Raw genomic sequence first — 22,379 nt, forward strand, 5'->3', positions numbered from 1 at the left:
AAGTAGATAAACAGGAGCGGCCCCAGGATGGAACCCTGTAGGCTGCATTCTATCACACCTTCCATTCCCTTATTACACACACTCAGCATGGCAGGCTGCATTCTATCACACCTTCCATTCCATTATTAAACAGACTCAGCATGGCAGGCTGCATTCTATCACATCTTCCATTCTCTTAATAAATGCACTCAGCATGGCAGGCTGCATTATATCACACCTTCCATTCCCTTTTTACACACATTTGACATGACAGGCTGCATTCTATCACACCTTACATTCACTTATTACACGCAGTCACCATGGCAGGCTGCATTCTTTCACACCTTCCATTCCCTTATTACACACACTCAGCATGGTAGGCTGCATTCTGTCACACCTTCCATTCCCTTATTAAACACACTCAGCATGGCAGGCTGCATTCTATCACACATTCCATTCCCTTATTACACCCACTCAGCATGGCAGGCTGCATTCTATCACACCTTCCATTCCTTGATTAAAAACACTAAGCATGAAAGGCTGCCTTCCATCACAGCTTCCATTCCCTTATTAAACACACTCAGCATGGCAGGCTGCATAATATCACACCTTCCATTCCCTTATTACACAAACTTAGCATGGCAGGCTGCATTCTATCACACCTTCCATTCCCTTATTACACACTCAGCATGGCAGGCTGCATTCTATCACACCTTCCATTCCCTTATTACACAAACTTTGCATGGCAGGCTGCATTCTATCACATCTTCCATTCCCTTATTACACACTCAGCATGGCAGGCTGCATTCTATCACAACTTCCATTCCCTTATTAAACACACTCAGCATGGCAGGCTGCATTGTATCACACCTTCCATTCCCTTATTAAACACACTCAGCAAGGCAGGCTGTATTGTATCACACCATCCATTCCCTTATTACACACACTAGGATTAGCATGCTGCATTCTATCACACCTTCCATTCCCTTATTAAACACACTCAGCTTGGCAGGCTGCATTCTACCCCACCTTCCATTCCCTTATTACACACACTCAGCATGGCAGGCTGCATTCTATCACACCTTCCATTCCCTTATTACACACACTCAGCATGGCAGGCTGCATTCTATCACACCTTCCATTCCTTTATTACGCACACTCAGCATGGCAGGCTGCATTCTATCACACCTTCCATCCCCTTATTAAACACACTCAGCATGGCAGGCTGCATTCTATCACACCTTCCATTCCATTATTAAACATACTCAGCATGGCAGGCTGCATTCTATCACATCTTCCATTCCCTTAATAAATGCACTCAGCATGGCAGGCTGCATTCTATCAAACCTTCTATTCCCTTATTAAACACCCTCAGAATGTCTGGCTGCATTTTATCACACCTTCCATTCCCTTATTACACACACTCAGCATGGCAGGCTGCATTCTATCACACCTTCCATTCCCTTATTAAACACACTCAGCATGGCAGGCTACATTCTATCACACCTTCCATTCCCTTATTACACACACTCAGCATGGCAGGCTGCATTCTATCACACCATCCATTCCCTTATTACACACACTCAGCATGGCAGGCTGCATTCTATCACACCTTCCATTCCCTTATTAAACACACTCAGCATGGCAGGCTACATTCTATCACACCTTCCATTCCCTTATTACACACACTCAGCATGGCAGGCTGCATTCTATCATACCTTCCATTCCCTTATTAAACACACTCAGCATGGCAGGCTGCATTTTATCACACCTTCCATTCCCTTATTAAACACACTCAGCATGGCAGGCTGTATTCTGCACCTTCTCAGTTTTCCCTTTTTAGTTGCTCTGCATTCAGTGACAGTTCTTGGAATAGGAAATGGGTCTGACTGTGAGATGCAAGACATGATTCACTCGTATGAGACCTAGCATGTGGCCATGGCTTTCAATGGCACTGGTTCATTTAAGGACCCATGGTGGTTTTCACAGGAGACTAACATCTTCCCATCTTACATACAGAACAAATGGAATGCTTGCTTGTGTAATCCTGTTAGGGTCTCCAGGAAGATACCTGGCACTGTCTTGCCAGGCAGTTACTGATAGAATGGAAATTCCCCGAACTGGTGAGCAGTGCAGCACCCCAACAGCGACCTGCCGTGGTGTCTTCAAATGATAATCTTAGGAGAGAAACTGAAAGCATTTCAAGTTAAATGCAGGCAGGAAATTGTTATACAAAGGACCATTCATTATTTGAGTTGCTGAGAAAGACAAGCAGTGAAGTTTGCGTGCTCAGGAAAAGATGTGTGGGCTAAAAGCAGAAACAGCAAGAACAGTACCAAAAGCATCTGCTCTGTATAACACTGACAACCTAAAGATTATTGCATATTAAAAAAAAAAAAAAAATATATATATATATATATATATATATATATATATATATATATATATATACATATGTGTGTGTGTTTGTGTGTGTGTGTGTGTGTGTGTGTGTGTGTGTGTGTGTGTGTATATATATATATATATATATATATATATATGTATGTATGTGTGTGTGTGTGTGTGTGTGTGTGTGTGTGTGTGTGTGTGTGTGTATATATATATATATATATATATATATATATATACTGGAAATGCATTTCCGGTATATTACCTGACTTCCTCTCCCAGTTCCTGCCTTTTGGGATCCGTTGGATTCAAGATCTCTTTACAGGCTTTATTGTGTTCTGGTTGTAAATTTTCCTGAAGTGAAAATAATAGGATGGGAGAAGATCAGCTGTTTGGAATTTAGCACAGATGATTAGCTGTGCCAGATTTATAACACATGCAAATTTACCAAGATTCAGAAGCAGTCCTAGGTCACTATGGCAAACAGCAAGTCTGAGCTTTTGGCATTATAGTCTAGTATATGCACTGGAAGTGTGTCTTCAGCACACCAGAGTATAATACTAACAACACATGTACAAATTCAAATCATTCTACCAGAATATAGCCACAGTCAAATGTGCATGAATGGGACAAGTATTATCCCTTGTGACATGATGCAGTCCCAATGAAAATGTACACAACTGGGCAATAATCCCTATGCATCGTGGTGTGTCTGCACCCAAGATTACACAGATGAAAGGATTAGTCCAGATAAAATCACTTTAGCTAGCAGATCTAGCAGATCTCTCACTGATACCCTCTACATTCTTTTTCATAATGGTCAATTCATTAGAACAAGAACAGTCGTCCATCTACCTACTTCACTGAATAAACTGCTTGAAACTTCAGCAAGGCATCGTTATCCCTCTTACAAGGAGGATATCTGAGAGAGTCTCCTAAGTCTGATAACTAAAGTGATTTTATCTGGACTTGTGCACTCTGTAACCTATCCTTTGTACTCTGTTTAGTGTTCGTCCTGTCAGCCTCTGGCTCACAGGTGGGATATGAGACTTTACTCAAACCCTTTGGATTAAATCAGTTTTCAGGATTATACAGCTGGGGAGGGGTAACATGTGTAGTGGTCTGGTACAGCCCCAACAGAATGTGTGCAACTGGGGACATGTGTACTGCATATACCACAGTACATAACTGACCTGAAGTAAGTGAAGGGGAAAAGCCATTAACAGAATGGAGAACTACACTAAGTGATTGTTATTGTTGTGTGCCATTTGTCTCAGGCCTGCAAATTTAGTAGTTTAGCTACATATATACCAACTCTGAGGTCACTGTACCTTGGAGAAGAGGGAGGGCTCCAATATATCACAAATTTGGAGTTTATGCCAAGTAAATACATTTAAAGTTTCACTGGTTTGAGAACTGCACTTAAAATAAAGAGGCTTTTAACAGACACACTCCATCAACAGAGCAAAGATTTATCCTACAGTATTTGATCTGTGCTGTAAGAGTACAATACGTGCCTTCTGTTTGTGAAGCTTGTGGTTAGTGTGTGTGTGCGTGTGTGTGTGTGTGTGTGTGTGTGTGTGTGTGTGTGTGTGTGTGTGTGTGTGTGTGTCATACCTCCCAACTGTATCGAATTACTTGTTTTTTACCAAGTTTTGGGGTCCAAATAATGGGGTGCCACGATTCCCGAGTGGCACCCCTCCATTCCTGATTTTCTTTCTCGCTTTTGGAGCTGTATGAATGGTATGAATAGTTTGAAGTCTAGTATTGTGAACTGCTGCTTTTCTTTTTCTTATTCTAAACTGGCTCTGGTTTGGAAAGTGATTTTTTTTTTTCTTGCTGCGGCTGACTGGTTGTGAACGTACTGCTAACTGCAAGGCTTTGATAACAACTGCTAAACGCTGAAAGGTATGAAGACTAATGAAGTCTAGTACTGTGAACTTAAGAGTTTGCTTTTGAATTGACTTGAAGGAAAAGCACTCTGAACTTGTGTAATGTGCTTAATGTTGAACTGCTCAAGTACGGTGCTTTTACCTACTGAAGGAAACCGCCGAATTTTGAACTGCCCAAGTAGTTTTTTCTGAACAAGGTGTGCACTTCCTTCAAGTAAGCAAACTCTTAAGTTCACAATACTAAACTTCATACTTTTCAGCGTTTAGCAGTCATTACCAGAGACATACATTAAGTTCACAGTCAGTGTTTATGAAGAGGTTCAGGTTGCATTGTACAGTATCTACACAACAGCCATCAATCATAGCAGTAGTACAGCATATCTACAGAGAGAAATAAAAATGAAGGTAAAATGGACCAAAAGGTATATAAAAGACTGAGATATTGCTTGGGAGTTTGTAACAACAGTTATGTGTAAAGTACAACTGTTTTTCTTCAGCCCTGAGTGTTTGTGGATTGACTCTTTCAAATTTACAAACCATGGTAGAAGAAGTTATGAGAATAAAACATGTATTTGTGAGGCATATTACATTTGAATGCAGTTTGCAGGTTAAAGCTCATTTGCATTACGATGATAATCCATACAAAGGATTATTCAGATAATAATTGATTCAGAAAACTGGGATAAATGATTATATTAGGAGATTTCAAAAATTATTTTTGTGTAGGATTACAGTGTGTCAGGTCTTATAGTGGCTTATAAACTGGACTTGAAAAATCAGTGATCCCAACTGGCTATTCAACATTCCAAAGGGATGTAAGCAGATTGCCTGGTAAAATAGATTATGTATTCAAATATAAAATCCATGTGTTTAGTCTGAAATTGTTTACTGGAGCCATGGTTTCTTTTCTCCTCACTATCCAAAGCTCTTAAAAAGCTGCCAAGTAGCAAAAATAAAGTGCAATAAAAAATAATTATAAAGAAAAGAACTAGTTAAAGTAACTGCATCAGCACTCATGAAGGACCTTCCATTACCTTAATACTCACCTTTGAAAAGTTGTGGCTATTCAAAAAGGGGAAAATAGAACTGAATGCAAGCAACTACAAGGTAGTGTGTGTGTGTGTGTGTGTGTGTGTGTGTGTGTGTGTGTGTGTGTGTGTGTGTGTGTGTGTGAGGAAATGCCTCCAACTGAATACACCTGGTGGCGAGAGGTACTCAGGCTCAAACCCTGTACCTTGGGTACAGGTAAAAGGAGCCTAAAGTCCCTAGCCACCCACTTCTAAACTTATTCCTCATATTTTCTTCTATTCCTCATTAAATCTGTGGTTTTCAGGATTTTTGTGGTAAATCACTGAAGGATTATGATTGAATTAACTAAATGATAGGCATTTGAATTTCAGACTTCATATTCTTCAGACAATAAATGGTAACACAAAATTTTATTCTAGCAACTTTCTAAGTTTATAAGATCAGTATTTGAAATGTGTCTCTATTTTGGGGCTGTATTTCCCCCATTATTGGCTTTGCCCAGGTTTTTTGTGCTAAGACGTTGACAGCTATGGTAAGAAGTGAGAAGTGGATTCTGTATTCCCCCATTATTGGCTTTGTCCAGGTTTTTTGTGCTAAGAGGCTGTGAGCTATGGTGAGAAGTGAGAACTGAATTCACTAAATGATTGCCATTTTCGTTTTAGTCTTCCTGTATTTTTGGAAACTGCGGCTTTGGCATAGTGGTATATTGCTCTGACTGTAGTGCCCAGGGTCCTGTGTTCAAGACTTGGCAGTGAAATACATGGTGGTAACACAACATTTTATTCTAGCAACTTTTCAAAATTATACAAGCAATGTTTAAAATGCGTCCCTGGTTTTTGCCCCCCCCCAAAAAAAAACTGAAATTGAAAATAAATGTGAGAAGCTGTTCAATATGCCTATGGCTTATACTACTGTCATATATATATAGTGTGTGTGTGTATATAAGTAGACTTTTATGATGGAAATGTTCTGAATTAGGCAGTTTTGTCCATATTGGTTCATGCATTTTGTTTCACTGCCTACTGGAAAAATCTTCAAAGAATACATTTTAAAATGGTCTCTAACTTAAGTCTAACAAGTGTGCTGTATTATACAAGGAATACAACTTAATAAAGGCAGGAAGGTGTATCAAAGAACGCATGTATGTTTCTTGTGTTTGTGTACAATGTGCAAGCCAGGGGACTATGATTTGAGCAGCCCAAAGGTAATTTTTATCCTCCATTGGCCAGATGCATTTTCTTTGGATGTGGTGTGGGTTTCAATGCTGTTTCAATGAATGTGAGTTTCAAGGGCAGTGAAGTTTTAATGCCAAGTCTATTTTCATTGTGAGACAGTGTTGCATTGTTTAGCAGATATCTATTAGTGTTTGTGTGCATTGTGCTATAAAATGTAAAAATAAAATCAAAATAATCATTGTGAAGTAAAGCAGTATGCACACATTAGTGTTTATGGTAAATGGGCCGAAGTAGTCTGGTAATGGGACACTAGAATGGCTGCAGGGGGACTCTGGTGCTATATTTTGGTTGTCTGTTCTTCAGTTTACATTTGAAAGTTGATATCCCGCAATCCCATTGGAGTGGGTGGGGTTACTTAAGTATGCATGCAAATTTTATGTTAATCAGCGTGATTTTGATGTTTCAAGGTTGAGGGTATGGTGTGTGTGTGTGTGTGTGTGTGTGTGTGTGTGTGTGTGTGTGTGTGTGTGTGTGTGTGTGTAAGCAAAAGAGATCTTGCGTGCGCTTTCATCGAATCCATTGCAGTTTCTTCAGGTAAAAACAAAAACTGCAGATACCTCATGTTGAATGCATTGTAAAGAAACTGAATGAAGAAAAGATCTGACAAAAACTTGTTTTTTTTGTCCTGTCCTTACCAAATTAACACTGGAATTCATAAATGTAGTAGCAGAGGTGAAGTGCTGCACATGACACAACACGGAAGATTGTTTTTAACTGTCAGTGTGTTTAACAGAATAGGATCAATGTGGTTTGCTATTCATTTAAACTTAACTGCAATAATTTAAATGCATGTGTAGCCCCATTCCATGAAGCTCAAACAGTTTAAAAAATGCTCCTACTTCAGTGGCATAGCTGTGGGGGGTCGAGAGGGGTGGTCCACCTCAGGCGGTACTTTTGGGATTGTACTTTAATTAAAAAAAAATGGGCATTCTTCTTTAAGAAGAGTCCCATAGTGCATTATGTCTGTGCGTGCATTGTCACACAGACATCCTGTTCTTCTGTCCGGCCGCCCAATTTTAAACTGTTCGTAGAATGGAATCTTATCATTGCTACCAGCAAATTCACCTGTTCCAAGTAATTTTGCTGCTTAAGCTGCCCCAATGAATCTGTTCCAAGTAACATATTGTGAATTCAAGACAGGGGTGTGTCTGTAGATATTGTTGCCAATGAAGTAAGGGATATGAATGTGTGAGTGTGTGTGTGTGTGTGTGTGTGTGTGTGTGTGTGTGTGTGTGTGTGTGTGTGTGTGTGTGTGTGTGTGTGTGTGTGTGTGTGTGTGTGTGTTGATATTCCTGCCAGCCAACGAACTAAGGTATATATGGATATTGCTACCAATGAACTAAGGTGTGCATATATATATATATATATATATATATATATATATATATATATATATATATATATATATATATATATATATATATATACATATATATATATATATATATATTGCTGCCAATGAACTAAGCTGTGTGTATATATTGTTGCCAACGAACTAAGGTGTGTGTGTATATATTGCTGCCAATGAACTAAGGTGTGTGTGTGTACATATATATTGCTGCCAACAAACTAAGGTGTGTGTGGGTATTGCTGCCAACAAACTAAAATAACTGTGTGTGGATATTTCTGCCAATGAACTAAGGTGTGTGTGGATATATATTGCTGCCAATGAACTAAGGTGTGTGTGGATATTACTGCCAATGAACTAAGGTTTGTGTGTGTGTATTACTGACAATGAACTAAGGTGTGAGTGTATGTGTGTGAGTGTGTGTGTGTGTGTGTGTATATTTCTGCCAATGAACTCAGGTGTGAGTGTGTGTGTGTGTGTGTGTGTGTGTGTGTGTGTGTGTGTGTGTGTGTGTGTGTGTGTGGATATTGCTGCCAACAAACTAAGGTGTTTGTGTGTGTGTGTGTGTGTGTGTGTGTGTGTGTGTGTGTGTAAAATTCCCCAGTTAGGTATACTCAGGCTCAAACCCTGTACCTTAGGTACAAGAAGCAAGAGCCTGAATTCTCTACCAGTACCACCACTTGTGATTTAAGGAGACAAAGTGAATTTTAAAAGAAGCTGAGAACTTCAGGGTAAGAGCAGTTTAGTGTTGCTTATGCCAAGTCTGTTTGCGTTCATAGTAGGACAACAGGTAGTATACTTGCTTTTGATGCAGAAGGTTGTGGGTTCTACTCCCACAATATATAAATGGATTGCTAATACTGTACTGTGTACTTTAAAGGGGTTTGATGCTGCATGCTGGGAATATCCTCCTTTGGAGGAGATACCTATGAACCTGTTATCAGTTTGCTGTCCATTCCCTATTGCAATATTACTAGCTTATCATTTTTAATGTATTTATTCTTCAAGGGCAACAGGCACTTTATTTGTAGATGAAACAATGAAATATAAAGTTGTTTGCTAGCAGAAACCTCTTCATTAGTTATAGATCTCTTTAATGTGGAATTATTTAGATGACTCTTACTTCTGCAGAGATTGTGCATATTTAGTGATACAGGTGGATTGTAGACGTTTGAGTAGACTTTTATGATGGAAATTTTCTGAAATGGGCAGTTTTGCCATTATTCATTAATGCATTTTGTTTCATTGCTTAATTTAAAAATTGTCAAAACAATACATTTAAAACATGCTCTAACAAGTGTGCTGTATTATACAAATAATATAATTTAATGCAATCAGGAAGGTGAATCAAAAAACACATATATGTTTGCATGCTCTTAAATATGTGAGGAAGGGGCCTTTGATTTGAAAACAGCCAAAAGCTAAACTTTGTTCGCCACTGGCCGAATGCATTTTCTTTAAATGTGGGTTTTAATGCTATTTCAATGAATGTGAGTTTCAGAGGTAGAGACGTTTTTATGCTGTCTGTTTTCATTGTGAGACTGTATTGCTTTGCTTGCAGATGTCTATCAGTGTTTGTGCTATAAAATTTAAAATAAAAGTTTTAAATGAAATCCAAATAATCATTGTGGAAGTAAGGCACAAAGCAGTAGTATGCATACTGCAGTGTTTATGGTAAATCGAGAGAAATAGCTGAGTAATGGGACATTGAAATGGCTGTGGGAGGGCTGTGTATAGGGGGCTCCATTTGACCATGATTTTATGAGGGGGGGGAGCGGCGGCAAACTCAAAGACGGCCCTGGGTGGCACAAACTCTAGCTATGCCGCTGTCCTAATTGCATTGTGCAATGCCTTACCCATGCAATTTATGAATCCCAGGGTAAGAGCCAGAGTAGTTGGTAAAACAAATATTGTTTTCCTGGCTCCAAATGAGTTCATTGCATATTTTGGCCACTGTTGTATATCACAGTTTCCCTGCAGTCCTTCCTTCACCATCCTTTCCTCACTTCATTCTGTTTATCTATTGCTTTCCTCTAAACATTTCTAATGTTCTTATTTATAAAGTATTATTTCTAATGTTCTTATTTATAAAGTATGGCATTCATATTAAACAGATAAGCAGAGCATTACTGCTAAAGTGAAGGAAGAAGTCTAAAAATGTTAACTGGATTTCTGAACACAGGGCATGTGATTACTCATAATTATTTAAATTCCAAAATGCTGTCTTCTGTATGTGTATTACTAACTAAAATTATGGTTCAGACCTCAAACACATCCAAGGCATGTTGAATAATCTAGCAATGCTCAAGTTATTGGGACAGACTCCAAAATAGATCATGTTTGGGATAAAATGCTACATCGAGTGTGAACTACCTTGAAGTAAGTGTGTAATTCTAGTGTTATGGGGTATGCATGATTTGATTTACTAAACTGGATGATCCAATCCTGAGCAGTAGTAAAAATTGGCAGTGCCTGCCTGAAAATCCAGTATTGCCACCTGTATGTTGGGACTGTCTGGTATAGCAAGTTAGTGAAAGGCACACCTGTGCATAGGTACCCAGTATCACACTGCCATTGCTGACAACCTAAAATAACTTATAAACATCCATAAACTAGCAGCTGACACCTGCTCTGCTCTCCCCCCACAAGGTTACCATGTCAAATGTTATTATCAGCTCACTGATACATTATACATGCCTACCCCGTTAGACAACACACATGAAATCAGAATAACAACCATCTGCAGCATGACGTATAATGAAGTGGCCATCACAAGCAGCCCTTCACTTCTACTCCAGAGATACTCAGGTGTCATAAAAAATAAATAAATAAATACACTCAGTTATGGATGGGCCAGCCACATACAATATACATAATCTTCTGCATGCATGCACACCGATTCCCTACAGGATACATGTGTCATGCACAGATATGATATTCAAAAAAAAAAAATTTCAGCCAAGCTTTAAACTTTTACATCCAGTAGATGTTCTATTTTAAAAAAATATTTTAAAAAATATATTTTTTAGTTTAATATTTAATTTATCTCATTCTATTAAATTATCAATTACTATATAAATTATTTATCAGTCAACTAATTTTATATTTTACTTCAAAGAGACTTTATAGTATAAATATAAATATTAGTCCCTCATACTGTTTAAGCAATTGATAAACTTATTATATTACTTATATGCTATGTATTATTTCTGTAGAGTTTTAAATTAGTAACCTTTTAAAAGTTGGTTTAATTAAATATTTTGATATAGTCCTATAGTAATATTTATTTTAAATAGATACAACTATACAATATACTCAATATATACTTTTATGTATCTATACATTTCAAAATAGTTTTTTATGTATAGAATATTTAATGAATGTTTTATAATTTTTGAGCACTTGACCAGTATTTAATCAGTAAAGCAATTTTATTTGCTAACGGTAGATTCTGAAACTTGTGTTCTACCATTCTACAGTTTTACAAATTTATATGGTAATAAAGCCTCTAACATTCTTTGCATTTGGTTGAACGTATCTTTGTTCGTATTGAACAATGATGAATATATTATATTGCTATATCTTCTGTTATAGCTGCTTTGTTACACATCTATAAAGTCTTGATATGTAGTTTCAGTATGCGCCCAGTTTTAACATCTAGGAAATGCTGTTTTAGTCTTATTTTTATCTTAAGTTTATATTACAAGATGTTGAATGTTTTTTCTTTATATATATTTATATATATTATAGTTTATTAATATAAGCTCTAGAATATATGTTTTCATTATACTATAGAACTGTCAATGTGTTCTGAACTTGTTGTGAACTTTATTTCTTTAAATTTTGATTGAATTAATTAATTAAATTAAGCTTTTAACTAATTATTTTGCTATTTAAACTAAGTCAGTGGGAGAGATTGTTATCTGAAGAAGCGTGGTTGTATCATCAACCCACTTGTTTCGTTAAATAAAAAGTTCATTTTAATATAAACGCTGCTATTTCTACTGGATTATTTGGCTGAAAAGTGATTTTATACTTTAATGTATCGTGGAGAGATCAGTTTCTGTTTTTATCTATTTTGGACAGATATGATATTCACAAAGTTATTTTGTTTCTCTGCACCATACATACTTAGGAAAGAATGGCTTCACATAGCTTTTCCAAAAGAAACAGTATCATCCCTATGCTGTGAATACAGTCCATGTAACTCTGCCACCTACTGTATTGGTGTAACATTGGTGGCCTTTGGCAGTGTGCACACCTCTGAATCTCACCCTTAGCACTCCTGAAGCTTTCCTTTTCGGTGTAGACATAGACATCTGCACTATTCTTGAAACCTCTGTTCATTGTTACAGACGCAGTAATTCTAGTTTCAATATCCCTGAATATGTGAAACATAACCCAAAGGTTGAAATATGGGAGAATAATATGAATATAAGTTACTGTGCACCCAGTCAATACATACTTTTATGATTTGAGTTTATAAATAAGAACAACCAAACCAAACAAATCAAGCTATTATATTTGATAGCTGATAAAAATAGGGGACTTTTTCTGTTGTCCTGCAGTTTACTTACCGTCAAAGTAGGAATGGAGGAAGGAAAAAATATTTTTATACTGTGGATTATATCATGATTAATGAAATCCTACGTAAAAGAAATTGAGAGTCTGATCTCATTACTCACAGCAAATGGATTTGTATCATATTATTACCTCTTGCATGCAAAATTATAACATTAGATGACAAAAATATGCAGAGAAATGTAAAAGTAAACCACTCAGGTCGAATGATAAAAACAATTTATGTGATGGAAAAAAAAGTAGCACTTGGTCTTCAAAAGGAATCCAAGCTGAGAACAAAAGGCTAAACATAATTCAAATGAAGCTCACGTGAACATAGTCTTGTTATCAAGGCTGAATGCAGTAAGAAGGCTTTCTATAATTATTTCTACTTAGCAAATGAAAAGTATATGCATGCCTCAAGGAAGTATCAGATAGCATATCAGACAAGCTTTGTAAAAAAGTAAAATACCAAAAAAAGAAATGACAAGACAGTCTTGTGAATAAAAGGGATCATGTTGTCATACATTACAGGGGCTTTGATTAAAAACTCTCAAACAGAAATAAAAAATAAGTTCATAGCAACAAGATCTACTTGAGAACTGTGACAGTGGTATAAAACTCACACTCACGTATAAAGATTGATGCAGGTAGAACTAATTGGGTAATATAAAGGATTAGGGGAGACGTGCTCTCTAATCTTCTTTTGTATCAGTTTGGTAAAAGAAGGTCAGAGCTACCAAATGCAAGAGTTTTTAGGCTATTACTGTTACAGTGAGTAAAGTTCTTGAAATATGCACAGCTTACAGGGAATTGTATAAAGGTTTCACTCTATATCACACGTTAGAGTTGCAGATGATGTTTTTTAGTGCATACAGCTTACAGGGACTTGGCTAAAGCTTTTACTCTATATCAAACATTAGGTTTGCAAATGATGTTGGTCCTTTAGTATGCACAGCCTGCAGTGACTTGGATAAAGCTTTTACTCCATATCACACATTAAGTTTGCAGACAATTTGTCTGTTTATCTACAAGTTACTGTGAAGTCCAGCATACATTGATGGAGCAGTTCACAGCTGAGTAGGAAGTGGTTGGGATGATAATCATCACCCTCCAAGATAGGGGTGATGGTTTTGTGCATGAGAAGACTGACTGCCATCTGCAGGTGAGGGGAAAGGAGTTAGCTCAGGTGGAGGAGGTTTTACTTCAGGAACAGAAGTGTCTTGGGGGCCTGTCTGTGAGTAAAGGCAGAAAGGAGAAGGAGGTCCCCCCAGCAGATGGGTGCAAGAATGGCAGTCCTGCAGGGTGTGTAACAGACAGAGGTGAAGTGACACACTGAATCTTTGGATGTTGCAATTCTCTTTAGAAATCATCTAAATATCACTACCCTTCCAGCATCTCCAACTCAAGATAGCAGGATAGAAGCCATCATCATCAAACTCCAATTAAACTCCAAAAAATCCCTTAATATCATCTGTATGTACCTGCCTCCTGGTAACAATATACCAACCCTTGAAGATTATCTTAGTTACATATCAGCCACTTATCCACAGGAAACTATCATACTAGGCGACCTGAACATAGACTGGAATAGTATTAATGAAGAAAACCCTTCATCTCATATCAACCTACATGGTTTCACCCAAACCATCACCTCAACTACTAGGCTCGATAAACATACTAATAGAGAAAGCATTCTAGACTGGATACTTATAAACAGAGTAAAAAATAATTACAAATTAGGAACCTTGCCAGACGATATCAGTGACCACTCTCTAACTTTTATTACAAGAGAAAAAGCTGATTGGCTTAACCCCCACATTACTATAAAAATACGTACCTCCAAACATTTTAATCTGGACCTATTTCAAACTGAACTCAGGGCATGTAACTGGAACCCCTTAAAAACTCTTCCTCTTGAAAATGCAGTACTACATTTTAACAAAACGTTCTTATCCATTCCTGACAAACATGCTCCTGAACGTATTATTAGAATGAAATCTAATACTGCCCCTTGGCTGTCTAATAAAACCAAAAAGCTCATTCTCACTAGAAATAAAATCTGGGCTAGATGGAGATCCCACAGAACTAACACTGATCTTCTAAACTTCCGACAGCTTAGAAATCTAACTAAAAAGGCAGTGATAACTGACAAAAAGAAATTTTATATCGAACTTCAACAAACTCATCTTAATAATTCAAAACTATTCTGGTCCTCAGTCAATAAACTCCTCTCCCCAGGAACTTCCAAAACACCTTCCCCACTAAATGCAGACCCTGATACACCACAACAGACTGCAGATACCTTTAACTCTTTCTTCACAGAAACTATTCAAACTCTAGCTAAGCAACTTAATGCCAATAACTTCTGTCCACCTAGTAACCAAACTAACTCCTCCTTTAAATTTTCACTACAACCTATCCCTACATCATACATTCACAAACTTCTTCTCAAACTAAAACCATGTACCCCCTCTGCCGATAAGCTCCCATCTCTTTTTCTTCAAAAGGCTGCCAAAGTTATTGCTTATCCTATCTCTATTCTCATAAATAGGACAATCAGAGAAGGAATCATCCCTGAAATCTGGAAGGTCTCTCATATTATCCCACTACACAAAGGTGGACACTCAACTGACTATGCTAACTATAGGCCCATTGCTCTCCTCTCACCTTTGGCTAAGATCATGGAAAATTGTATCCACCTTCAACTTGTACAATATCTCTCTCATCACAACATAATAGCAAACTGTCAACACGGCTTTAGACCACATCACAGTACCACCACTGCCCTGCTTTCTTTTGCAGATACTATTAATCAGAACCGCAACAACAACTTACTCTCTTCTACCCTCTTCATTGATCTGTCCAAAGCATTCGATATGGTTAACCACCCCTTGTTACTTAATACTCTTGAATCCCTCTCATTCGATATCCCAGCCATTAAATGGTTTAAGTCTTACCTCACAAATGACAAAGGAGGAATACACACAAAAAATGATGCAAGTGTTATCATCTGATGCCTATGTTACTGAAAAAATGCAACAAGTGTTATCATCTGATGCCTATGTTACTTCTTCCTTAATGAGATTAATGTAGTTCAAGGCCGGTACCGTGGGTATTTCCGTGACCTTTTCCTAGCAGGCAAAATAGACTTAGAGACATACAACTATATTGACATTATTCAGCCAAAGTTGCCTGTAATGTTCGGAATACCCAAGATACACAAAGACCAAAAGAATCCTCCCATGAGGGCATTAATAGATGGTAGGTCTTCTATGACCTACCCTGTTCAAAATTGATAGATAGTATTCTATCAAAATATGTAAAGAAAATACCTACTATTTGCAAAGACTCCTGGTCTTTGATATTAACAGTATTAAGTTTGACCTTGAGTGTAACTTTTGACTGTGGATGTCATTGATTTATATACATCCATCCTGAGGCAGTTGAATGGATTCAACTGCTTAAATGCATCACAAGTGGAGATTGATGTTGTAACAGAACTGTTGAGCATAGTACTGTCATCAAACTTTGTTTTTGAACATAAATTCTATTTACAAAATGTGGAATAGCTAACCTGTTTGTAGCCTTTGGGAAAACCTTTATATACTATCTAATGAAACTGTAATGCAGAAGATAAAATATTACACTAGGTTTTACATATTTATCCTTTTTAAAGGGAATGAAGTTGAAGCAAAACGTTTTGTAGACTATTTGAACAATTCTACACAATGGTTAAAATTTACTTATAGGTTTTCAACAATAGAAACAGACTACTTGATTAACTAAAGAAGTAGATGAAGAGATTTATTTGTCTGGCATTTTCAGGAAACAGACGTACTGCAACTCTTTCCTGCACTACACTAGTCTACATCCACCTAGGCAGAAAAAATCTATTGTCAAAGGACAACTGCAGGATGTGTAGCACTTACAGCGATTTTAAAGCTGAGTGCCAATTTTGAAAGGTATGTTTATAAGGATACCCTGTCCCTCTTTTAGAAGGGCTTATAAATGAAGTTGACACTAAAAGAACAAAAGGGTTGTATAAACCACTACTTGATCAATCTAATGTAGGTAGGTCTACTAATGATAATGAATTAGCACACCAAAATTCCTTACTAAATCAGCAGAGAAACTTTTCTTTAAGTTTTATAACCCAATTTAACTTGAATTCAACAGGAATTTGGGCCATTATCTTAAAAAACTGGCCACTAGTTATTAATTCCGTTAACTTGATTGACAAGTTAGGTCTATGTAATTTACAGGAGAAGTAATAATTTGAAAGAACTTTTACAGCATACTTCTAACACTTATGGTCACATAAGACCTAGAGGTTCATTTAAATGTGGATGCTGCAACATGTGTAAAGTGATGAGAACTGGAAATTCCTTTATAGTTAGGAATAAAAATACAACATTAAGCAGAGGATTTCTTGTGATTCAAAGTCAGTGTTTACATAGGAAAACCAATCGTAAACTAAAAGAGAGAATATACCAGCACCTTTATGCCATAAAAACCTCTTTTAGAGAATGCCTTAGCAAAACATGTTAGCAGTAACCCTGACCAGTCTTTTTGTTTTATCGGTATTGATCAAGTAGCCTTTCAGATAGTTCTTGAGTGTGTCGAACTTTTATGGCAGTTGAATTTAGATGCATTTAGGCTAGATGGCCTCAATGAGAACTGTAACATTTCATGTGTTCTTAAACTAAGGAGCTACTTTAGGTAATGCCTATATGTACATTATTTTGTGGGTTTAATGCATAATTTTTACAATGTTAATGTAAATGCACTAGTAAGAACATTTTTATGTTGTCTTTTATCATACAATATTTATAGATAATTCAATGGAGTTTTATGATTATTCATGATTTTATTCATTATTTTTATTGAGTCAATTAGTGCAGGAAGTGCAATTATTTGTCACTTCCTGTTAGCTGAGTATTTGAACAGACCAGTTTAGCTGTTTTACTTGTCTTCTTCTGAGGAAGCTGTGACAGGGGTCAGAAGAAACTTGGACTTTGTTTCCTGTGGTTAGTATTGACTATCTGGACATCAGGTTGCCTGTTTCTACACATTTTTACCTCACAAATAGAAAACAAGCAGTTCTCTGGGAAAACCACACCTCTTCTCTCTTGCCTGTCACCATTGGTGTTCCACAAGGCTCTATCCTTGGTCCACTTCTCTTCTCCCTTTTCATTAATGATCTTCAGACAATAATCCCTCAAGCAACCTGCATTCAATACGCTGACGACTCTATGCTTATCTGCTCAGCATCTTCTACCCCAGAACTTATCTCACTCACCCAAACTGTGTTCAATACCATAGAAACATGGTTCTCTAGTCGTTTCCTCTTACTAAATGCGAAAAAAAACAAACTTCTTCTTTTTACCCCCACATGCAGGACCTCTCCCTTACATTTCTCTATCTCTTCCAACAGCGCCACTATCATCTCCCCTGACACATCAACTAAATTGTTAGGTATTACAATTGACAATAACCTCTCATTTGACCTACACATTAATAACTCCATAAAACTAGTTAACAGAAAGATAGGATCCCTATATCAAATTAGACCTTTTCTTACACCCTCGACTAGAACAAGGATCGCTCACTCCCATCTTATCTCCACTCTTCTTTATGCTTCTCCTATCTTTACCAATCTCAAAAAAACAAGCCTTCACAAACTGGCAACCTGCTATAATAACATTGCCCGCTTTGCTACAGGTAACCCATATAAAACACATCATTGCCTAAACTTAAAACTTCTAGGCTGGCCTGAGTTTCAGAACTATCTAATAATCCATCAACTCTGCATTGCCCATAAAATCTGGTACCAACCTAATAATACCCCAATACTCTCACAACTCATAATCCCCTATAAAAATCTCAACTCTCTCCGCTCCTCCAGCAAACTTCTAATAAGTTCTATAAAATCAAATAATTATGCTGGTGACTCTCTATTTACCAATGCTGTAGGGACAAAATGGAATTTGTTACCTTCTAACATAACAAAGATTACTTCATTGCCTCTCTTCAAACAAAGTATTAAACTGCATTTCCAAAATCACTGGCTTTGTTCTTGTAGTAAACCTGATTAGCCTTTCACTATAACTAACTATATAAAACTATCTCTCTTACTCCTTGATACACTTCTCTCTATTTGTCTTCTCTTCTCTCCCACTACTTCTCTACCTGTTATCTGTATTGTTTGCTATTTTCTACATTAATCCCTAACTTTTCCCTTACTCTCTTTTCACTCTACTTTTTTTTTTACATACCTTCCTTTATTTACAATCTATTAAGCTTTTCTTTTTTCTGCCTTCTCTTTCTCAATTTGTACAATGTCATGTAGATAGTATTGTGTGTCATAGGAATTAACTCCTATAGTAGTACTTTACATTGAAGGGTTTACTAGTTTTTGTTTTTTATTGCAAACCCTATTACTAACTCCAATATTATTAGTATTACTGTTATTATTATCATTAGTCTTGTTAGTTTTTCTGTATGTATCTCACTCTGTGAAGCTTTTCTCCCCGCGCCGCTACTGAAAATGGAAATATCTCCAGCTAGACTAGCCCGGTCAACAAATGTAAAATAAAATAAAAAATAAAAATGAACCTTTCAAGTTACTCCACATTCAATGTCCCTGTTCTCACATATGATCATAAATTCTGGGTTGTGACTGAAAGGATGTGATTAGCGATAGATTTTGAAGAAATGAGGTTTCATCACAGTGTGGTTGAAGTGTGCATAACAAAATAAGAAGGTGCATAACAGAATAAGAAGCTTAGAAATCTAGAAAGATGTCATTCTACAGACACAGTTCTTCCAGGCTGAGATGAGTCTGTTGAAGCTGTCTGGTTACCTTGTGAGAATGTCTCCTTGCATTTCCATAAGAGATGTAGCAGGCAAGGTTCACTGGGTGGAGACCCTGGGACAGACCCAGGACACATTTGAGGGATTGCTCGAGGATGTATGTGGACCTCAATGGATGACCAGGAGACTGCAGCTAGAGATAAGGAAGTCTGGCATGAGACCAAGGCATTCACTGGTGAAAACTAAGCTAACAGGAAGTCCTAGAAGTCATTATGCGCTTTATGCATTGTGCATGGTGTGTCTCTTGGGGTCCTTGGGAGCTTCTGTTGTTCTCTAGAAAGCTGGAATTCTGTTTGACTATACAAGTCAGTATAGAGTTCATATGCTGGCACATTTCTGTGAGCTAGAAAGGTGCTCATCCTTTAAACTGGATTCTGATCTTATGTACCTGCTGTGGCTTTCTACTTTCATGTATGTTCCTGTAAAACATGGCGGCTGTCCGTGCAGCACCTCTCCAGAGTCTGTCATAGACATCTGTTACGTTTACTGTCTGTTTTTGCAGCTCTGCTTTGCTAAGCTGAAATGCTGAATATTATTATATGCAGTGATCTGTGCCAGGCACAGGCTCCACATGCCCAGAGTCATGTATGTAAACTAATATTAAAAACAAAGTATTTGTGTTTTAATACGTCATCTGAAAGTAATGTATAAGCATGGTTATTTTTTGAAAAAAAGAAAGAATTTTCCCTTGAACAACTAATTTTTCTAGGTTTGACAGAGTAAGGAATTTGTCACAATGTATACCAATTTGTAAAAATGTGTTCCTGAAATATTTAGAGAATATTATATTTAAAATACTGATTTTGAGCTATTGACTTGAGTATATAGTGTGTTTCTCTTAATTTTCAGTAGTTTTAGAAAAGGCCATGGGAACAAATGGCTGGTGCATGCTATAGCTGTTCTAAAGACTTATTCCTGGTAGCATCTGAGTCTATGTCCTCCACAAAACGGGTGCTGATACATTATCAAAACAGGTGCTGATACATTATCTATCAAAACAGGTGCTGATACGTTATCAAAACAGGTGCAAATATGTTATCAAAACAGGTGCTGATATGTTATCAAAACAGGTGCTGATATGTTATCAAAACGGGTGCTGATACATTATCAAAACAGGTGCTGATATGTTATCAAAACAGGTGCTGATATGTTATCAAAACGTGCTGATATGTTATCAAAACAGGTGCTGATATATTATCAAAACAGGTGCAAATATGTTACCAAAACAGGTGCTGATATCTTGTCAAAACAGGTGCTGATATGTTATCAAAACGGGTGCTGATACATTATCAAAACAGATGCTGATATGTTATCAAAACATGCTGATATGTTATCAAAACAAGTGCTGATATATTATCAAAACAGGTGGAAATATGTTATCAAAACAGGTGCTGATATGTTATCAAGCACTGTTTGTGTGCCTCATAAGTAGCTCATAAATTTCTCTAAGTAACGCAGCATCAGTAGTGGTTTAAACCTAACAAAATAGCTGGGAGAGTAATGGGGAAGCTTACATTCATCAACGACATGCAATAGTCAAAGGCACATCTCCTATTGTATAGGAAAAAAATACTTAGCAAACATCTGGGTGGTGCGTCTCCAATTTGAAAATCATTAGTGCTTTACGACTAAAATGGGATGGCCATTAGTCCACACCTTAGTTAAAGATAATATAGGAGCTAAGGTCTCAAGCATTATACACAGGCTGTATTAAGATGGTGCTCCCTGTTGGTCCTTGAGAAATTCTGCATTTCCTTTTCTAATGAGAATTCATATAACCTTGCTTAAAGACTTTGCATCAGATGTAGAATAAATTGCCTTCAACAGAACAATTTATTGAAAGTGTTACCTTTCTTTATTATAGTGTGAACCTAGTGTTTCGATATTTATGGGTGAGAGTATGGGTGGAAAAGGTGGAAAAAAAAACTTTACACTGGGGGGGAGGCAACATGATGCAACTCCTCCAAATCCCTGGGTTATATTGCTTTTAAGGGAATAGTCACCGAGTATTAAATACTAACAAAATATTTCCTTTCATAGCTCATCTTACAGTAACACATGAGCACAGTTATTTGATAAAATATATTTCCCCTCAGTAAATTCATGGTCTTTCTTTTTGTAAGGTTAATGATAAAACAAAAAATAGAATGGCAAGGTTGAATTCCTGCATATTAATTAGGTGCAAATGTTGAATCTGATGATCGAATTTAGTAGGTTTGACATTTTCGCTGAATATCGAACGTGATGTCCATATATGAGCTCACATTCATGGCAATGCATGAATCGGACATCTGCCGTTCGACATTCCTGTGTTCGCAGAATCTACTTTCAAAATTTTGACTGTAAACTATATATATATATATATATATATATATATATATATATATATATATATATTATAAATAATGTTTCTGTTTATAGAAAATGTTCAGAGGAATTACTATTTAAAACACTGCTTGTAAAATGATTGATTTTAATGTATTGACATTGTATGTTCCTTTCCATTAATAATTTGTAATTTTTATTAAACAGCACTCAGGTCACAAAGATGCCAGATGAGTAACAGGAAAGGCTAATGGTTGGTTACAAAACATTATATCGTAATTTAAGTACAAATGCAATAAACTATGCACTAGTTGTACAGAAAGTCAACCACAGCCATTCTACATGATTTCTGGGGACCACAGGGACTCTGGATGCAATTCACAACAAATTATATAGACACATTTCAAAGCACTGTATATGGTTAATCTGAAAGCAGATTTGAAATATTGCAATAAAATCTTATGAGAGCTAAATCTATCTTCTGTATGGCACAGAGGGCACAAAGTATGTAATCATAATTCTAGGCATGTCGAAGCTCTGCAAGGGCAACTGGACATTGTTTGCTCATGGTCTGTGAAGAGTATGTGGGATACATTTAATCAGGTAGAAGAATTCAATACTGAGATGACATTCATTCCCCAAACAAGTGCCTCAGACTAAGCTGCTTACATAGGCTGTGGAACAAACTTCATGATGGTTTCAAACCGCTGCAGGGCAGACATGCTATGACCTTATTTGATCTTATTA

General features: G+C 36.9%; 1 protein-coding gene across 1 annotated transcript in view; it reads right to left on the reverse strand.

Annotated features, from left to right (window-relative positions):
- LOC122789787 (homeodomain-interacting protein kinase 4-like) overlaps window positions 1–22,379 on the reverse strand; it is a 104,092-nt gene that overhangs the window by 73,647 nt on the left and 8,066 nt on the right. Inside the window, exon 2 of the mRNA XM_044057229.1 lies at window positions 2,633–2,721. Coding sequence (XP_043913164.1) covers window positions 2,633–2,721 — 89 coding nt within the window. The remainder of the gene's footprint in view (window positions 1–2,632; window positions 2,722–22,379) is intronic.

This window comes from Protopterus annectens, chromosome 15.part0 (assembly GCF_019279795.1).
Source record: "Protopterus annectens isolate FY-2018-M chromosome 15.part0, PAN1.0, whole genome shotgun sequence".
Taxonomy (NCBI): domain Eukaryota; kingdom Metazoa; phylum Chordata; order Ceratodontiformes; family Protopteridae; genus Protopterus; species Protopterus annectens.